General features: G+C 32.1%; 1 protein-coding gene across 1 annotated transcript in view; it reads right to left on the bottom strand.

Moving 5' to 3' along the window:
- The window catches only part of LOC130891650 (protein bowel), a 50,528-nt gene extending 33,952 nt beyond the window's left edge, over positions 1–16,576 (bottom strand). The window contains exons 1-2 of the mRNA XM_057796503.1: positions 16,308–16,576; positions 1,821–2,648 (exon numbers count right to left, since the gene is read on the bottom strand). Of these exons, the coding sequence (XP_057652486.1) occupies positions 1,821–2,641 (821 nt within the window). The 5' untranslated portion in view covers positions 2,642–2,648; positions 16,308–16,576. The remainder of the gene's footprint in view (positions 1–1,820; positions 2,649–16,307) is intronic.
- Positions 16,577–20,166: the final 3,590 nt, after the last annotated feature.

The following is a 20,166-nucleotide window of genomic DNA, read 5'->3' as shown; positions in this document are numbered from 1 at the left end:
CAAATGACGGTTTTATTTTTGAAAAAAACAGTCTCAAAAGCCATATGATGGTTCATTTTTGAAACAGACAGTCTCTACAGACAAATGACGGTTTTATTTTTGAAAAAAACAGTCTCAAAAGCCATATGATGGTTCATTTTTGAAACAGACAGTCTCTACAGACAAATGACGGTTTTATTTTTGAAAAAAACAGTCTTTAAAGACAAATGACGGTTTTATTTTGGAAACAGACAATCTTTAAAGTCAAATGACGGTTTTATTATTAAAAAAACAGTCCCAAAAGACAAATGATGTTTCATTTTCAAAACAGACAGTCTCTACAGACAAATGACGGTTTTATTTTTGAAAAAAACAGTCTCAAAAGCCATATGATGGTTCATTTTTGAAACAGACAGTCTCTACGGACAAATGACAGTTTTATTTAAAAAAAAACAGTCCCAAAAGACAAATGATGTTTCATTTTCAAATCAGACAGTCTCTACAGACAAATGACGGTTTTATTTTTGAAAAAAACAGTCTCAAAAGACAAATGATGTTTCATTTTCAAAACAGACAGTCTCCGGACAAATGACGGTTTTATTTTTGAAAAAAACAGTCTTTAAAGACAAATGACGGTTTTATTTTTGAAACGGACAGTCTTTAAAGACAAATGACGGTTTTATTATTGAAAAAAACAGTCCCAAAAGACAAATGATGTTTCATTTTCAAAACAGACAGCCTCTACAGACAAATGACGGTTTTATTTTTGAAAAAAACAGTCGCAAAAGACAAATGATGTTTCATTTTCAAAACAGACAGTCTCCGGACAAATGACGGTTTTATTTTTGAAAAAAACAGTCGCAAAAGACAAATGATGTTTCATTTTCAAAACAGACAGTCTCTACGGACAAATGACAGTTTTATTTAAAAAAAAACAGTCTCAAAAGACAAATGATGTTTCATTTTCAAAACAGACAGTCTCCGGACAAATGACGGTTTTATTTTTGAAAAAAAACAGTCTTTAAAGACAAATGACGGTTTTATTTTTGAAACGGACAGTCTTTAAAGACAAATGACGGTTTTATTATTGAAAAAAACAGTCCCAAAAGACAAATGATGTTTCATTTTCAAAACAGACAGCCTATACAGACAAATGACGGTTTTATTTTTGAAAAAAACAGTCCCAAAAGACAAATGATGTTTCATTTTCAAAACAGACAGTCTCCGGACAAATGACGGTTTTATTTTTGAAAAAAACAGTCTTTAAAGACAAATGACGGTTTTATTTTTGAAACGGACAGTCTTTAAAGACAAATGACGGTTTTATTATTGAAAAAAACAGTCCCAAAAGACAACTGACGGTTTATTTGAGAAAAAAGCAGTCTCTTAAGGCAGAAGACGGTTTGATTCGTGTTTGTATCCTTTTTAATAGCTTCTTAACCTCATTTGGCACCCTTGAGCAGACAGAGCTTTTAGAGATCACTCTAAATAAGATTAAGAAGCACTATTCCAGATGTGATAGAGTGATTGATTTTGGACGGAAATGATCGAAAACAGTAGTTTTAGTAAAAAAGTGATACAACTTCTTCTAAAATTTCTTACGGCAATGCAACCACAGTGGGAGGATTTTCTGTCAATAAGGAGACTTTTCAATTAAATTTTCAATCAAAGAAGAATCATTTATAGTTCAAAGTTTAGTGTACAATTCTCTGAAAAAGAAAACTATAAAAACAAAGAGAAATTCACGAAATTTCGAGTAGGAAAATGTGAAAACCAACCTGGAAATACCGGGAGAAAGACGGTAATTAATAGTAATTAAAATTTGAATATAAATAACAAACCTGTGATCTCTCAAGTGATCCTGTCTTCTGAAAGCCTTTCCGCATATATCACAAGAATACGGCCTTTCGTCTGTATGAGTACGTTCGTGTATTAACAAATTATAACTTTTAGTAAACTGTCTATTACAATATTTGCAAATGAATTGTTTTTTCGGCCGCGACGCCCGCCCCGGCGCTCTCAATAACCGCCTATCCAAATGCGCGTGCATCTGAGGAGGTCCCGGAGGAAATAGAGCACTACCTCCCGGAAACGTGAAAGAAGCAGGCCCCGCCGGCGACGTAGGTAAAAACCCCGGATACGAATGAGTTTGTGAACTACCGGACGCTTCTAATAAACCGCTCGGAGGTCTAGCTCTATGCGGAAGCATCAAAGCCGCCGCGTGTGCCGCCGCTACGCAAGCGGCTTCCTCGCGAAATTGCATTTCTTTACGTTTATCCGCCATCATAGCCATCAAATCGAATCCGGTCGAAGTTTTTCGAGTACCGGAAAATCCCGGAGCGGTTCCGCTTTCAGCGGTTTTGCTACCGTCCGAACGTTCGCGAGTTTCACGTATCATTTCCCCACCGAGTAAGGGGTGTATTTCACTGGAGTATATCATTTGGTGCATATTTCGCGACGGTACCACCGGTACGAAAGCCGAACTCTCGCGATGGTGACTCATGGTGCTTTGTAATGGTACTTGTTGGTATCCGTGTTGAGTTTCGTAACGGTTACCTGATGATGATCGGTTACCGCTGCCTGATGCAGATAAAGAGAACTCGTGACGAGCCAACGATAGAGGACGATCCTCTACCGGAGGACTGGTGGTTGTTTCAGGCATCTTTCATCTGAAAGACAAAATAAATTTATCAACATAAAATAAGTTCCAATATTTTATTTTAGACTCAATATTGCGCAAAGTTTATCTACATACGAATTGGCTGTTTACATAGGGCAGACATCTCAGTATTTAGGAAATAGACTAAGAGGTCATCAATACGATAAAAAAATTAAACGAACCATTAAATAATTCAATTATAGAGCTATAAATGATAAAAAATGACATTAATAAGTTGAAAAATCCAAATAAAGTAATCGATTTAGGCCCATTTTATGTCTAGATCTCTCGTTGTTTTATAATTACAATTTTTTTACGTGAAGCACGTGAAAATTTAATGAATATTCAAAAATAATCACTTTGCAACTTTCACCCTGTATAATTCCTACAAACAAAAAGTTGGAGAAACCACATGTAGTTAGAAAAGTAGGCCCATCTTTTGTCTACTGAATTTTGTTCCACATTTCTCATTGTTTAGTGAGCTTAGCCAAAAAGATTTGGTTACTGAATCATTTGACGATCTCGCTCAAAAAACGCTCGTGTCGATTGGTGGCGAAGAAATGGATCGCGGCGCTTCAAAAGACGTGACAAGCGACGAATTATGGGTGCATGCATCTTTCAAGATGAGCCAAATTCAACAAAAGTTTTTCGCCCACGAGGCACTCCAAAGCAAATGGTCCTCTGCTTTTTTTGGAATAACTGGACATGTCGTTCCATTAGAGCAACGTAGAAACGGTCAATTCTGAACGGTACACCAGCATTTGTTTGCCAAAATAAGGGAAATCAATCGCAGAATACGATTCATTCTCTACCAAGACAATGCGAGCTGTCACAAATCGGTTCAAACAAAAACGTTTTTGAATAGTCAAAACATCGAATTGATGGTTACAGTCCTTGTTTGGAGCCCATTGATTGCGAGTTCAACGTTTTTCTATACCCGAAGAAACAGTTTATGGGTTTAAATCACATGTTTTGGAGGTACCTCAATCGAAATGGAAAAAAGGAGGAAGCCTTGCATATCAAAAAAATTCTAACTTTAACTTTCGCACTGTATAAATCGTACAAATAAAAAGTTGCAAAAACCAAATACAGGCAGCAATATAGGCCCATCTTTTGTCAATAAAATGACATCTTTTATTGTTCAAATGACTTCAATTATTTTTCCAGAGCCGTACTTTAAAATAATATTAGAATCGATTCATAACGACATCTTTGTTAAGGACCTTCCGTGGAATAAAATGCATGTACTTTTCAATGGAATAGTTGGTAACCAAGATAACATAACATCTTGTTCCATACCAATAACTGGGAGTTAATTGGTCCAAATTTTTCTTTAAAAACCAAGTTTATCCTAAAAAAGTGGTGAAAAAGTTATTTACAACAATAAAATCACCCACACAGTAGATGAATAGGTTCTTAAAATGATTTTTCCAAAAGGAATTTCATAGTTTTCCCACTGCATTTGGCAACAGCGCAAACTTTTGTGGTCCTGATCTTCTGAAGGAAAGTTTGGACGTACTGTATATAATTTTAATCGATTAAATAAAAGATATCGTGTATTTAAGCGATCTACATGACGGGAATTCCAATCCGCTAAAATTCGAAAGAATAAAACAATCTAATAATAATTCTTATGCGTTCACACGCTTCTGGGTGGAGCACGAATTCTATGTAATACTCGCCCCAATGAATGACGCAGCATAAAAGAATAAAATCAAAATATGCGGTCAAATTACGTATGACAATGTCATCATCTTTCAGTAGAACCAAATATAGTTTGAACTCACACTACCGGTCAAAAGTTTTCGCCTACCCTATAGTTTACGTGATACGCAACAAATAAAAAAAAATACAATCGATTTAATAATAAAAGTACGGTCTTTAATTGTCGCATATTTAAATTTTTGATTCGTCGTTTATTATTTCGGTGCATTCACTCAACAATTTCGAAGGTGTGAAACTCACTAGCAACACGCCACGCCACTCCACGCCTTGCGACGTCGGTTCACGTGATACATTGTTATATACACATTTCTAACACGCCACGTGAGGACACGTTATGGCGAATACCAGTAGTTTGTCTAGTGACCTACAGTTTTTAGTAGCAACTGTGGTTTTTGCTCGGTAAAAGATAAAAAATATTTTGAGTCCATGAAACTAATAAAAATCGTAATAAACATGGTGCAAGCAGATCCTAATCGGTATCATCATTACTTCCGTAAAGTCAAGAGAAGGGCATTAACACGTTTTAACACGCGTCGATTACATCTGACAATTCTGAAAGACGTGGCGTGGCGTGGCGTGTGGCTCACAATTAAAGAAATAGGAAGAATGGAGGAATTTTATTTGAACGGCCTTTTCCGTAGTAGACAAAAATATTATGAGGAAATTCTTCTTCTAAATGAATTAGCACATAACTATGAGACTTTCTAAGACGTAATGTATATGAATGAAAGTTTCCTTAGTACACAAAAGGGATTTCAGAAATTCTTCTACATTCCAATGGCCTTTTCCTCCATAGACAAAAGAGTTTTAAGATAATTCATCTTCTACATGAAGGAATAATATTTGAACTCTTCTTTTTCGTGTATAAATTGTATTTGAATGGCCTTTTCCTTAGTAAATGAAAGGATTTGGTCAAAATTCTTCTTTTTCATGAACAAAACTGATTCAAATGTCATTTTTTTATAGACATAGAGCTTGTGAAAAAAATGAATTCCAACGGCTTTTTTAAGAAGACATAAAAATTGTGAGGAAATTCTTCTTTTACGTAGATATAATGCGTTTGAAAGGCCTTTTCCTTAGTAGACAATAAGTTTGAGGAAATGATTCTTCTAAACTAAGAGACTTCTTTTTTAATATGGATAGAATTTGGGCCCGTGAGTCGTTTCAAACATGAAAATTGCAAAAACGAAACCAATTCGTATCCGAATTTCACATAAAGATGTCTTGGGTTTGTTATTTTGGGTTTCTAAGACGTTTCGACCTTCGCTTGATAATATGAAAGAAAAAATTGTTGTGATTTGACATTTAATGAATGGATTATAGGGTGGGCAAAACTTTTGACCGTAGTATACGTTGATAAAAATCTTCATAAGACTTTTCCCCTTATACGTAATATAAAATGTGTTCTGGAATTGTGTAGAGTCAACATATATTATTATTTAAACAAATATCGTAACATAATTTTTCCTTTGAAAAATGTGTGAAGAAATAGATATATTATAAGGTCACACTGTATATTATGTACCTATTTTTTATGATAAGTCAATTGTTATTCATTATAAACCTGGAAAAAATAATTTTTCTGTCTCATACCTTGTATTATAAAAAAATTTACCGACGATATTGCTACTAATAAAATCTTTATCTTCAAATGGTTTGCCCATACCCAAAATGCCCCGCCGCAATCCGCTATTTATGAAAATATTGGAAATACATAACCTCACTTTTCATTGAACACAAATTTCTCTTGAAATCACTTTAAAATTCCCAAAAATTAACTGTCAAATATTAGCATACGTTTCCTTATAATTTTTTTTATCAAAAAGTTAATATTGACACAAGTTTGAATAACACAATTATTTTATTATTATACATTAATGTAGTAGTCCAATGGAGATGCAATAAAAGAATTAACGAACTAAATACTAAATTCAGGATTAGGTAAATTAACTTGTTTATAATTCCAAGGTCGTACCTATAGAAATCATTTTTTAACTTTAAACAGCTTTTGTATCCAATTTGAAGCCATAGAATAGTTTAATAATTTAAGAAAAAGAAAAAAGAAGAAAGTTTTATGGAAAAAAAGAAGATCCTGATCCCTAAAATGGATCCGGTTAGGTATCGACGATCGGTTAAACTCGTCGGAGTTCGGCCGAGGAATAACCTAACCAACTAAATTCACAATTAAGTGAAATATTAATTTTTGATGAAATTTATTTAGTAATATAAATTTGAATTATTAATTTCTGTTTTCTACATGAATAATATAACCTACAAAAAAAACGTCATGTATTAATGAGACAAACAATTATTGTTATTACGAAATTTTTAAAATAAAAAGATGATTGGAACGTTTGCGGTTTTGATACAGAAACAAATCGAAAACCGCAATTGAAACAACTGGGTTTTTGTAGTAATTTATATTTATATCCTTATACATAGCCTTGCCCGTATTATTCATATTTCGAGATAACCGATTCCATTACCAATATGTCTACGGTAACTAGGCGCAGCATGATGCAAATTGTATATTCCGAGAATACAGTTTGCCGGACTAATGAATTTTCTTTTTACAAGCCGAGTGCAAAGTCATGTGAAAATTTAAAAGGCCTTTTACTTTATAGGTAAAAAAGTTTTGAAAAAATGTGTCTTTCAAACGGAAGAATTGTATTTGAACGGCCTTTTCCTTAGTAGGCGAAAAGATTATGAGGAAATTCTTCTTCTAAATAAATTAGCACATAACTATGAGACTTGGTGAAAATTCTTCTTTTATATGTGTGAAATATATTTTAACGGCCTTTTCCTTAGTAGACAATGAGGTTTGGGAAAATTATTCTTTTAAACTAAGAGACTTCGTGAAACTTCTTTTCTGATATGGATAGAATGTGTTCGAACGGCCATTTTCTTAGTACGCTGAAAGGTTTTGAGTAATTTCTTCTTCTAAGACGTAATGAATACGAATGAACTTTTCCTAAGTATACAAAAGGGGAATCGTCTACATTCCAATGGCCTTTTCCTAGTTAGACAATAAAGTTTTAAGATAATTCATCTTCTAAATGGAGGAATAAAATTTGAACTCGTGTTTTTCGTGGACAAATTGTATTTAAATGGTCTTTTCCTTAGTAAATGAAAGGATTTAGTCAAATTTCTTCTTTTTCATGAACAAAACTGATTCAAATGTCCTTTTTTTAATAGACATAGAGCTTGTGAAGAAAATGAATTCCAACGGCTTTTTTAAGAAGACATAAAGATTGTGAGGAAATTCTTCTTTTACATGGAAATAATGCGTTTGAAAGGCCTTTTCTTTAATAAGCCAAACGATTTTATGAAAATTCTTCTTTTTTATGAAGTACATGAATTCAAACGACCTTTTCCTCAATTGACTTGAAGATTGTTGGGAAATTCTTCTTTTACATGGAAATAATGCGTTTGAAAGGCCTTTTCTTTAATAAGCCAAACGATTTTATGAAAATTCTTCTTTTTTATGAAGTAAACGAATTCAAACGACCTTTTCCTCAATTGACTTAAAGATTGTTGGGAAATTCTTCTTTTACATGGAAATAATGCGTTTGAAAGGCCTTTTCTTTAATAAGCCAAACGATTTTATGAAAATTCTTCTTTTTTATGAAGTAAACGAATTCAAACGATCTTTTTCTCAATTGACTTGAAGATTGTTGGGAAATTCTTCTTTTACATGGAAATAATGCGTTTGAAAGGCCTTTTCCTTAATAAGCCAAACGATTTTATGAAAATTCTTCTTTTTTATGAAGTAAACGAATTCAAACGACCTTTTCCTCAATTGACTTAAAGATTGTTGGGAAATTCTTCTTTTACATGGAAATAATGCGTTTGAAAGGCCTTTTCTTTAATAAGCCAAACGATTTTATGAAAATTCTTCTTTTTTATGAAGTAAACGAATTCAAACGATCTTTTTCTCAATTGACTTGAAGATTGTTGGGAAATTCTTCTTTTACATGGAAATAATGCGTTTGAAAGGCCTTTTCTTTAATAAGCCAAACGATTTTATGAAAATTCTTCTTTTTTATGAAGTACATGAATTCAAACGACCTTTTCCTCAATAGACTTGAAGATTGTTGGGAAATTATTGTTTAACATGGAAATAATGCGTTTGAAAGGCCTTTTCTTTAATAAGCCAAACGATTTTATGAAAATTCTTCTTTTTTATGAAGTAAACGAATTCAAACGACCTTTTCCTCAATAGACTTGAAGATTGTTGGGAAATTATTGTTTAACATGGAAATAATGCGTTTGAAAGGCCTTTTCTTTAATAAGCCAAACGATTTTATGAAAATTCTTCTTTTTTATGAAGTACATGAATTCAAACGACCTTTTCCTCAATTGACTTGAAGATTGTTGGGAAATTCTTGTTTCACTTGGAAATAATGCGTTTGAAAGGCCTTTTCTTTAATAAGCCAAACGATTTTATGAAAATTCTTCTTTTTTATGAAGTACATGAATTCAAACGACCTTTTCCTCAATAGACTTGAAGATTGTTGGGAAATTATTGTTTAACATGGAAATAATGCGTTTGAAAGGCCTTTTCTTTAATAAGCCAAACGATTTTATGAAAATTCTTCTTTTTTATGAAGTACATGAATTCAAACGACCCTTTCCTCAATTGACTTGAAGATTGTTGGGAAATTATTGTTTAACATGGAAATAATGCGTTTGAAAGGCCTTTTCTTTAATAAGCCAAACGATTTTATGAAAATTCTTCTTTTTTATGAAGTAAACGAATTCAAACGACCTTTTCCTCAATAGACTTGAAGATTGTTGGGAAATTATTGTTTAACATGGAAATAATGCGTTTGAAAGGCCTTTTCTTTAATAAGCCAAACGATTTTATGAAAATTCTTCTTTTTTATGAAGTACATGAATTCAAACGACCTTTTCCTCAATTGACTTGAAGATTGTTGGGAAATTCTTGTTTCACTTGGAAATAATGCGTTTGAAAGGCCTTTTCTTTAATAAGCCAAACGATTTTATGAAAATTCTTCTTTTTTATGAAGTACATGAATTCAAACGACCTTTTCCTCAATTGACTTGAAGATTGTTGGGAAATTCTTGTTTCACTTGGAAATAATGCGTTTGAAAGGCCTTTTCTTTAATAAGCCAAACGATTTTATGAAAATTCTTCTTTTTTATGAAGTACATGAATTCAAACGACCTTTTCCTCAATAGACTTGAAGATTGTTGGGAAATTATTGTTTGACATGGAAATAATGCGTTTGAAAGGCCTTTTCTTTAATAAGCCAAACGATTTTATGAAAATTCTTCTTTTTTATGAAGTACATGAATTCAAACGACCTTTTCCTCAATAGACTTGAAGATTGTTGGGAAATTATTGTTTAACATGGAAATAATGCGTTTGAAAGGCCTTTTCTTTAATAAGCCAAACGATTTTATGAAAATTCTTCTTTTTTATGAAGTAAACGAATTCAAACGACCTTTTCCTCAATAGACTTGAAGATTGTTGGGAAATTATTGTTTAACATGGAAATAATGCGTTTGAAAGGCCTTTTCTTTAATAAGCCAAACGATTTTATGAAAATTCTTCTTTTTTATGAAGTACATGAATTCAAACGACCTTTTCCTCAATAGACTTGAAGATTGTTGGGAAATTATTGTTTGACATGGAAATAATGCGTTTGAAAGGCCTTTTCTTTAATAAGCCAAACGATTTTATGAAAATTCTTCTTTTTTATGAAGTACATGAATTCAAACGACCTTTTCCTCAATAGACTTGAAGATTGTTGGGAAATTATTGTTTGACATGGAAATAATGCGTTTGAAAGGCCTTTTCTTTAATAAGCCAAACGATTTTATGAAAATTCTTCTTTTTTATGAAGTACATGAATTCAAACGACCTTTTCCTCAATAGACTTGAAGATTGTTGGGAAATTATTGTTTGACATGGAAATAATGCGTTTGAAAGGCCTTTTCTTTAATAAGCCAAACGATTTTATGAAAATTCTTCTTTTTTATGAAGTACATGAATTCAAACGACCTTTTCCTCAATAGACTTGAAGATTGTTGGGAAATTATTGTTTAACATGGAAATAATGCGTTTGAAAGGCCTTTTCTTTAATAAGCCAAACGATTTTATGAAAATTCTTCTTTTTTATGAAGTAAACGAATTCAAACGACCTTTTCCTCAATAGACTTGAAGATTGTTGGGAAATTATTGTTTAACATGGAAATAATGCGTTTGAAAGGCCTTTTCTTTAATAAGCCAAACGATTTTATGAAAATTCTTCTTTTTTATGAAGTACATGAATTCAAACGACCTTTTCCTCAATAGACTTGAAGATTGTTGGGAAATTATTGTTTAACATGGAAATAATGCGTTTGAAAGGCCTTTTCTTTAATAAGCCAAACGATTTTATGAAAATTCTTCTTTTTTATGAAGTACATGAATTCAAACGACCTTTTCCTCAATTGACTTGAAGATTGTTGGGAAATTCTTGTTTCACTTGGAAATAATGCGTTTGAAAGGCCTTTTCTTTAATAAGCCAAACGATTTTATGAAAATTCTTCTTTTTTATGAAGTACATGAATTCAAACGACCTTTTCCTCAATAGACTTGAAGATTGTTGGGAAATTATTGTTTGACATGGAAATAATGCGTTTGAAAGGCCTTTTCTTTAATAAGCCAAACGATTTTATGAAAATTCTTCTTTTTTATGAAGTACATGAATTCAAACGACCTTTTCCTCAATAGACTTGAAGATTGTTGGGAAATTATTGTTTAACATGGAAATAATGCGTTTGAAAGGCCTTTTCTTTAATAAGCCAAACGATTTTATGAAAATTCTTCTTTTTTATGAAGTAAACGAATTCAAACGACCTTTTCCTCAATAGACTTGAAGATTGTTGGGAAATTATTGTTTAACATGGAAATAATGCGTTTGAAAGGCCTTTTCTTTAATAAGCCAAACGATTTTATGAAAATTCTTCTTTTTTATGAAGTACATGAATTCAAACGACCTTTTCCTCAATAGACTTGAAGATTGTTGGGAAATTATTGTTTGACATGGAAATAATGCGTTTGAAAGGCCTTTTCTTTAATAAGCCAAACGATTTTATGAAAATTCTTCTTTTTTATGAAGTACATGAATTCAAACGACCTTTTCCTCAATAGACTTGAAGATTGTTGGGAAATTATTGTTTGACATGGAAATAATGCGTTTGAAAGGCCTTTTCTTTAATAAGCCAAACGATTTTATGAAAATTCTTCTTTTTTATGAAGTACATGAATTCAAACGACCTTTTCCTCAATAGACTTGAAGATTGTTGGGAAATTATTGTTTGACATGGAAATAATGCGTTTGAAAGGCCTTTTCTTTAATAAGCCAAACGATTTTATGAAAATTCTTCTTTTTTATGAAGTACATGAATTCAAACGACCTTTTCCTCAATAGACTTGAAGATTGTTGGGAAATTATTGTTTAACATGGAAATAATGCGTTTGAAAGGCCTTTTCTTTAATAAGCCAAACGATTTTATGAAAATTCTTCTTTTTTATGAAGTAAACGAATTCAAACGACCTTTTCCTCAATAGACTTGAAGATTGTTGGGAAATTATTGTTTAACATGGAAATAATGCGTTTGAAAGGCCTTTTCTTTAATAAGCCAAACGATTTTATGAAAATTCTTCTTTTTTATGAAGTACATGAATTCAAACGACCTTTTCCTCAATAGACTTGAAGATTGTTGGGAAATTATTGTTTAACATGGAAATAATGCGTTTGAAAGGCCTTTTCTTTAATAAGCCAAACGATTTTATGAAAATTCTTCTTTTTTATGAAGTACATGAATTCAAACGACCTTTTCCTCAATTGACTTGAAGATTGTTGGGAAATTCTTGTTTCACTTGGAAATAATGCGTTTGAAAGGCCTTTTCTTTAATAAGCCAAACGATTTTATGAAAATTCTTCTTTTTTATGAAGTAAACGAATTCAAACGACCTTTTCCTCAATTGACTTGAAGATTGTTGGGAAATTCTTGTTTCACTTGGAAATAATGCGTTTGAAAGGCCTTTTCTTTAATAAGCCAAACGATTTTATGAAAATTCTTCTTTTTTATGAAGTACATGAATTCAAACGACCTTTTCCTCAATTGACTTGAAGATTGTTGGGAAATTCTTGTTTCACTTGGAAATAATGCGTTTGAAAGGCCTTTTCTTTAATAAGCCAAACGATTTTATGAAAATTCTTCTTTTTTATGAAGTACATGAATTCAAACGACCTTTTCCTCAATTGACTTGAAGATTGTTGGGAAATTCTTGTTTCACTTGGAAATAATGCGTTTGAAAGGCCTTTTCTTTAATAAGCCAAACGATTTTATGAAAATTCTTCTTTTTTATGAAGTAAACGAATTCAAACGACCTTTTCCTCAATTGACTTGAAGATTGTTGGGAAATTCTTGTTTCACTTGGAAATAATGCGTTTGAAAGGCCTTTTCTTTAATAAGCCAAACGATTTTATGAAAATTCTTCTTTTTTATGAAGTAAACGAATTCAAACGACCTTTTCCTCAATAGACTTGAAGATTGTTGGGAAATTATTGTTTAACATGGAAATAATGCGTTTGAAAGGCCTTTTCTTTAATAAGCCAAACGATTTTATGAAAATTCTTCTTTTTTATGAAGTAAACGAATTCAAACGACCTTTTCCTCAATTGACTTGAAGATTGTTGGGAAATTCTTGTTTCACTTGGAAATAATGCGTTTGAAAGGCCTTTTCTTTAATAAGCCAAACGATTTTATGAAAATTCTTCTTTTTTATGAAGTAAACGAATTCAAACGACCTTTTCCTCAATTGACTTAAAGATTGTTGGGAAATTCTTCTTTTACATGGAAATAATGCGTTTGAAAGGCCTTTTCTTTAATAAGCCAAACGATTTTATGAAAATTCTTCTTTTTTATGAAGTAAACGAATTCAAACGATCTTTTTCTCAATTGACTTGAAGATTGTTGGGAAATTCTTCTTTTACATGGAAATAATGCGTTTGAAAGGCCTTTTCCTTAATAAGCCAAACGATTTTATGAAAATTCTTCTTTTTTATGAAGTACATGAATTCAAACGACCTTTTCCTCAATTGACTTGAAGATTGTTGGGAAATTCTTGTTTTACATGGAAATAATGCGGTTGAAAGGCCTTTTCTTTAATAAGCCAAACGATTTTATGAAAATTCTTCTTTTTTATGAAGTAAACGAATTCAAACGACCTTTTCCTCAATTGACTTAAAGATTGTTGGGAAATTCTTCTTTTACATGGAAATAATGCGTTTGAAAGGCCTTTTCTTTAATAAGCCAAACGATTTTATGAAAATTCTTCTTTTTTATGAAGTAAACGAATTCAAACGATCTTTTTCTCAATTGACTTGAAGATTGTTGGGAAATTCTTCTTTTACATGGAAATAATGCGTTTGAAAGGCCTTTTCCTTAATAAGCCAAACGATTTTATGAAAATTCTTCTTTTTTATGAAGTACATGAATTCAAACGACCTTTTCCTCAATTGACTTGAAGATTGTTGGGAAATTCTTGTTTCACTTGGAAATAATGCGTTTGAAAGGCCTTTTCTTTAATAAGCCAAACGATTTTATGAAAATTCTTCTTTTTTATGAAGTAAACGAATTCAAACGACCTTTTCCTCAATTGACTTGAAGATTGTTGGGAAATTCTTGTTTCACTTGGAAATAATGCGTTTGAAAGGCCTTTTCTTTAATAAGCCAAACGATTTTATGAAAATTCTTCTTTTTTATGAAGTACATGAATTCAAACGACCTTTTCCTCAATTGACTTGAAGATTGTTGGGAAATTCTTGTTTCACTTGGAAATAATGCGTTTGAAAGGCCTTTTCTTTAATAAGCCAAACGATTTTATGAAAATTCTTCTTTTTTATGAAGTACATGAATTCAAACGACCTTTTCCTCAATTGACTTGAAGATTGTTGGGAAATTATTGTTTAACATGGAAATAATGCGTTTGAAAGGCCTTTTCTTTAATAAGCCAAACGATTTTATGAAAATTCTTCTTTTTTATGAAGTACATGAATTCAAACGACCTTTTCCTCAATTGACTTGAAGATTGTTGGGAAATTCTTGTTTCACTTGGAAATAATGCGTTTGAAAGGCCTTTTCTTTAATAAGCCAAACGATTTTATGAAAATTCTTCTTTTTTATGAAGTAAACGAATTCAAACGACCTTTTCCTCAATTGACTTGAAGATTGTTGGGAAATTCTTGTTTCACTTGGAAATAATGCGTTTGAAAGGCCTTTTCTTTAATAAGCCAAACGATTTTATGAAAATTCTTCTTTTTTATGAAGTACATGAATTCAAACGACCTTTTCCTCAATTGACTTGAAGATTGTTGGGAAATTCTTGTTTCACTTGGAAATATTGCGTTTGAAAGGCCTTTTCTTTAATAAGCCAAACGATTTTATGAAAATTCTTCTTTTTTATGAAGTAAACGAATTCAAACGACCTTTTCCTCAATTGACTTGAAGATTGTTGGGAAATTCTTGTTTCACTTGGAAATAATGCGTTTGAAAGGCCTTTTCTTTAATAAGCCAAACGATTTTATGAAAATTCTTCTTTTTTATGAAGTAAATGAATTCAAACGACCTTTTCCTCAATAGACATAAAGATTGTGAAAAAATTCTTATTTTACGTAAATATAGAGCATTTAAAAGGCCTTTTTCTTAGTAAGCCAAACTATTGTATGAAAATTCTTCATACATACGAAGAAAATTGATTCAAAAGGCATTTTCTTAGTAGCCATTAACATTATGAGAAAATTCTTCTTTTACGTAGATGTAATGTATTTAAAAGGCCTTTTTCTTAGTAAGTCAAACAATTCTTTTATATGAATGAAATGTATTCAAACGGTCATTTCCTTAGTAGAACAGAAAATTGTGAGGGAACTCTTCTTCTACGCAAATAAAATACTTTCGAACGGCCTTTCCCTCAATAAGCACATTCTTCTTTTATATAAATAAAATTATTTCGAACAGCATATGAATTAGTAGACAAAAAGATTTCGAATTAAGTAATTCAAATACGTTAAATTTATGTAAATGGACTTTACATTAAGACAAAAAAATGTGAGAGTATTTAAAGAAAAATCTTCTTGTTCAAGCAACACTTAAAATAAAATAAATGTTAGGTTAGGTTAGGTTGGGAGACGTAATAAGAATAAAAGGCAACATTCTGAGCTTGATGGAATAGTGAAGAACTGGTGGGAATGCTTGTAGTCGAGTTAAACACATTATAGTAGTTAAAAATAATCAGTTTGAATCTTCTTCTTTAATCTGCTAGATATATCCCACGAATACGATTCAAAGAAAAATGGATTGATTACCAATTCCCCCAACTTCCAATGGTATTTGCTCGTGAGTTCTGACAAACAGTAGAACTAATTAATAAATTTTGATATGAATTTATACCCAGCATTGTGTTCAACTTTACGATCATTGTATACAATTAAAATGCTAAATCGATTCTCTGGTAGCCACCTAAATATGCAAATGTAATTTATGCAGAAACATCAAATGACATTGTGATATAATGTCTATACAGCGATACATAAGAATAGTCAATTTGAATAGATAAAACTAATTAAATTACATATAAATTAGGTAAACGGCTTCTACGTTTCGATATTTACAAAATTTTCCACATAAATCCGATTTAAGATGGCGATACTCAAGAAGCTTCGACATCGAATGAACTACAAATCCGGCAACGTCGCGATAAACAGTATTTTACTTATTTTAGTGCAATAAAATATTAAAAACAAAATTTCGTAGCGTGCGAATGTTATTTTCAAAATAAACATCAATAAAACCACACATATGAATAAATATATGGATGTTTATTTCGATTTTTAATAATTATCGTTTAGGTTAGGTTGGTACTTACCAAAATTAAAAAGTATTAACGATTTCCATCCAGATAAAGCGTAACAAATTTTTCAAATACACTCAAAACCACAAAACACAAAGCTACTGAAACACAGGTGCATAATACAAAATCGAAGGGTGACAATGGCCCTTTGGTAAGTGCAATAAATAGATAAAACCCCAAACGGGGGCACAACAGGTAGAATATATAACTGAACGACGCTATGCCTCACCACAACTACGAGACGAACTAAAAGAGTAAGATGTAGGAGAGAGGAGGCAAGAATCAAGTTGGCGGTCAGGTTATAGCCACCAAAGCCACCTGAGAGTCGGTTGTGCGAGAAACGGGAGAGGGGAGGTGTACACACACACACACACACAGAAGTTGTAGAGTGAACGGCAGCAGTGGCGTATTTCTATTTCTTTCTACAAGAAGACCGCCGCGCGGAGAGGGTTTCCTCTCGAAACTTGTGGTCCTCGAACGTTTGTATTCGCTTTAGCGGTACACGCTGACATTGACAGATACGGTCGGACCGATTTTTTTTTTCTTTCGTTTTCACTTTGAATAACGTTTCTTGCTATACAGCGTGTTGATGAAATTATCGAATCTATTGGGTTTTGCAATTTGTTTGGCCAATATTGTGATTTGGATACAAACATCAATTTATCTGGTTACATGCTATTCATATTCGGTTTCACGCAAAGATGAGTAGACAACAGCAAGCAAAGCGACAAAGTGTTTTGAGAGAACTGTAACTCCTTTTCAGCTGCAGCTTGAGCTCCTCCTCTACGAGCTGCAGAAATGCAGACCACGCGCCATCGACATTTCATGCGTAAGGATTGATCGATATTTAATGGTTCTAGATTTCAATATGATTTAATATCATAATCATCCTTTGATGTCAATATTGTGATGGAAAGATGAAACTGTTGGAATTTGCTGTTCCATTTTCACTTCCATTACTTGGTGAACCAGAACTTTCTATTGAAATGAACTCTGATACCCCTGGAGTACTAAAACTCAATTTAGGTACTAAACCTTCGTCTTTGTGACTAACAGTATCTAAAAATCAATTAAGAGAGTTGTAAAGAAAACAAAAAGAACAAATAATTATTCATTTAACATTTTTATTGATGGGATATTAAAAAGATACAAATTTTGTGCCGAAATATGAAAAATAAATGCTTACACAGACTGTTTCATTAAAAATTCAAATGAAATTGGCTTAGAGAACACAAAAATGTCAATATCTTTTTCAAATCACATTTACTACCTTTCTCCGAATCAATTTTTTACACAATATCACATATTGTTAAGGAACAACTCCTACAAGACCTTTTTGTCATTCTTCGGAGTTTGTAGTCGCATTTAGAGCATATGCGTCGTTTTTTCTCTTGTGTTTCTGCTGCTGGTGCTACCCGAAGAACTGCAGTTGTAGTTCCAATTGCTGCGTCAATCCTATCCTTGACACTTCGGTGAAACGAAGAATTACTTCCAGGATTTCGTCACTGTATCCAGTTTGAGGGGTAGGGCCTTGTCTTGACTGGACAACATCAATACTCCGCGTTTTTCCAGATATCACCAAACTAGACGTCTTCCATTTCTTTCCGTTTTTACCTTCTAATTCCTCAAGACTTGGTTGAAGCACATATTTACTTGAACCTCTCTTTTGTACTGCCGAGCAGCTCTTATCTTCATCGAGTGATGTTCTTGGAGACTTTCGCTTTCTCTTCTTTCCAGAATCTTGTTTTTTTTTCCTCCCCGATTTCAATTTCCTCGATTCCTGTTCGTCAAAATGACTAAAGCTTCGTCGAACAGACGTTTTATTCAGACTTACCTGGTGAAGATCCTTAGAGTTCAACGGTCCTTGCTCCTACTTGGTTCAAAGGACACTGAGCTGGGGAAAGCACTATTGTTCGGCACAGGTAGTCGAACCAACGAAGACTTAGAATTCCAGGGTTTTAATTGGTTCAATGCTAGCGAAGCCGCAGTTAAAAGCTAGTTTACAATATTTCCATCAAGTTTGATATTACCTTAAATCTATAAACTAGTAGATTGACACCTAGACGATTGAGGTATAGTTTCAGCTTGTCTACACAAGTTACACTGTATTTCTTCTCTGTCTGTTGGAACTTTTATGTCGTTTGGCACATACCAAAAGGCATTAACAATCTATCATAATGTTTTGGATTGAAATCGATACGAAAATTATTACTTAAGTTTTGATATAGATAAATATTTCTAATTGGATATGGCTCTATTGTTTTTCAAAATATTCTCCATCAATAACAATATACTTTTGAGTGAGTTTGAACCAATTGTTCGGTCCGATTGAGGTATCTCCAAATAGTTCAAATAACAATTTTAAAGACCTTGAATGGATTAGTTTGAAATTTTGACAGAAGCTCAAAAATGATGCAAATAACAAATCTGATTTTGTGGCAATGTATGCTTCTAGTCCAGGGGTGAATTCCACCCTTACTCGGGGGTGGGAATTTCAAAACAACACCGGGAATCGATAGAGAATTGAATTTTATGAAGAAAATGCGGAATGAAATTTTTTATTTAACTCAATAATTTTTGAGTTATTCGCGATTGAAAATTAAATAAGAAATCACGTTTTTTTTTTACGAAAAACTCGAAAATTATGAATTTTCTGGAAAAAATTATTCTTACCAAAATTGAAGCTTATAAAAAAAGAAAGAAATTGGTCAGTTTGAATTGAATTTTTTAAATAATATTCAGCAACTTATGAATCACTGAAAGTCAATTTTTTCTTTTTCGTAAATTTATGCAGAGGTTTGAGCTCGAATAACGGAAAAACGATCAATTTTTCATGAAAAATTGTAATGAACATTTTTAAAGTACTTTTTGAGACCTTTAAAATGAGTTTTTATAAAACCGTCTAGCATGAAAATTAAGCGAGTTATGACGAAAATAAGTTAAACAACTCGAATTTGAAAAAAAAAATATCGTTAAATTTGACACCGTGTTCGACAAAATTAAAATTAATCGTAGCACATGTGAAATTATCTTTGTTTAGGCCCTAACAACACGTTCCAAAAGTTTGAATGGTTTGGAACACGTATATTTTGAAAAAAGTTGCTTAATGTGAATTTTTTTTCGATTTTTTTAAGAGAAACGTTATTTTTTCAAAATATCTCAAAAACTATTGGATCAACTAAAGAATTTTTTTACTAAAATTTAGCTTTTATTTTACTGAACATTTTGCTTTTTTTTAAACTCACGTAGCTTGAAAATTAAACGAGATATAAGCGTTTAAAGTATTGATTTCAATGCTGAGTCGTTTTTACCATTGAACATCAAAATTCTCCGAAGAAAAGGGGTTGCAACTCTCATGTTTTTGTAGCTTATGAAATTCCCTACAAAATGATGTATGGATGAATACAAAAAAACTCGAAGGGAAGTCGAGTTATTATTAAAAAACCGAATACATTTTTCTAGAGATAATGCTGAAAAATCACGAAACGTTTCGATCTTTTTGGAGTATTTATTCTTTTATACTTTATATTTGTATTCATATATCTATTTTCATCCTTTAAAAATAAAAAGTATACTTTGCGGCCAAGTCAGGTTTGAAGAGGACGAAAAGATGAACTTAATTCCAAATTTTCAAGAAGGTATTTAAAATTGCGAAGTTTTGGTCGATTTTAAGCTTGAATGGTTGTACTAAAAACGCTTCCAAAGCTTCTTCAGGTGTAGAAAAACGTTTACTTCGCAATTTATTTTTGATTTTCAGAAATAAGAAGCAATCTTTGGGTGCTAAACATGGATTGTACGTCGGATGACTCTTCAATTCGATGTTTTGACTGTCCTAAAACGTTTTTTTTTGTACTGATACTCCGATCCAATCTTT

The sequence above is a fragment of the Diorhabda carinulata genome, chromosome 3, assembly GCF_026250575.1.
Source record: "Diorhabda carinulata isolate Delta chromosome 3, icDioCari1.1, whole genome shotgun sequence".
Lineage (NCBI taxonomy): Eukaryota > Metazoa > Arthropoda > Insecta > Coleoptera > Chrysomelidae > Diorhabda > Diorhabda carinulata.
The sequence above is the reverse complement of the archived record's forward strand: the minus strand, read 5'-3'. Positions and strand labels throughout refer to the sequence as shown.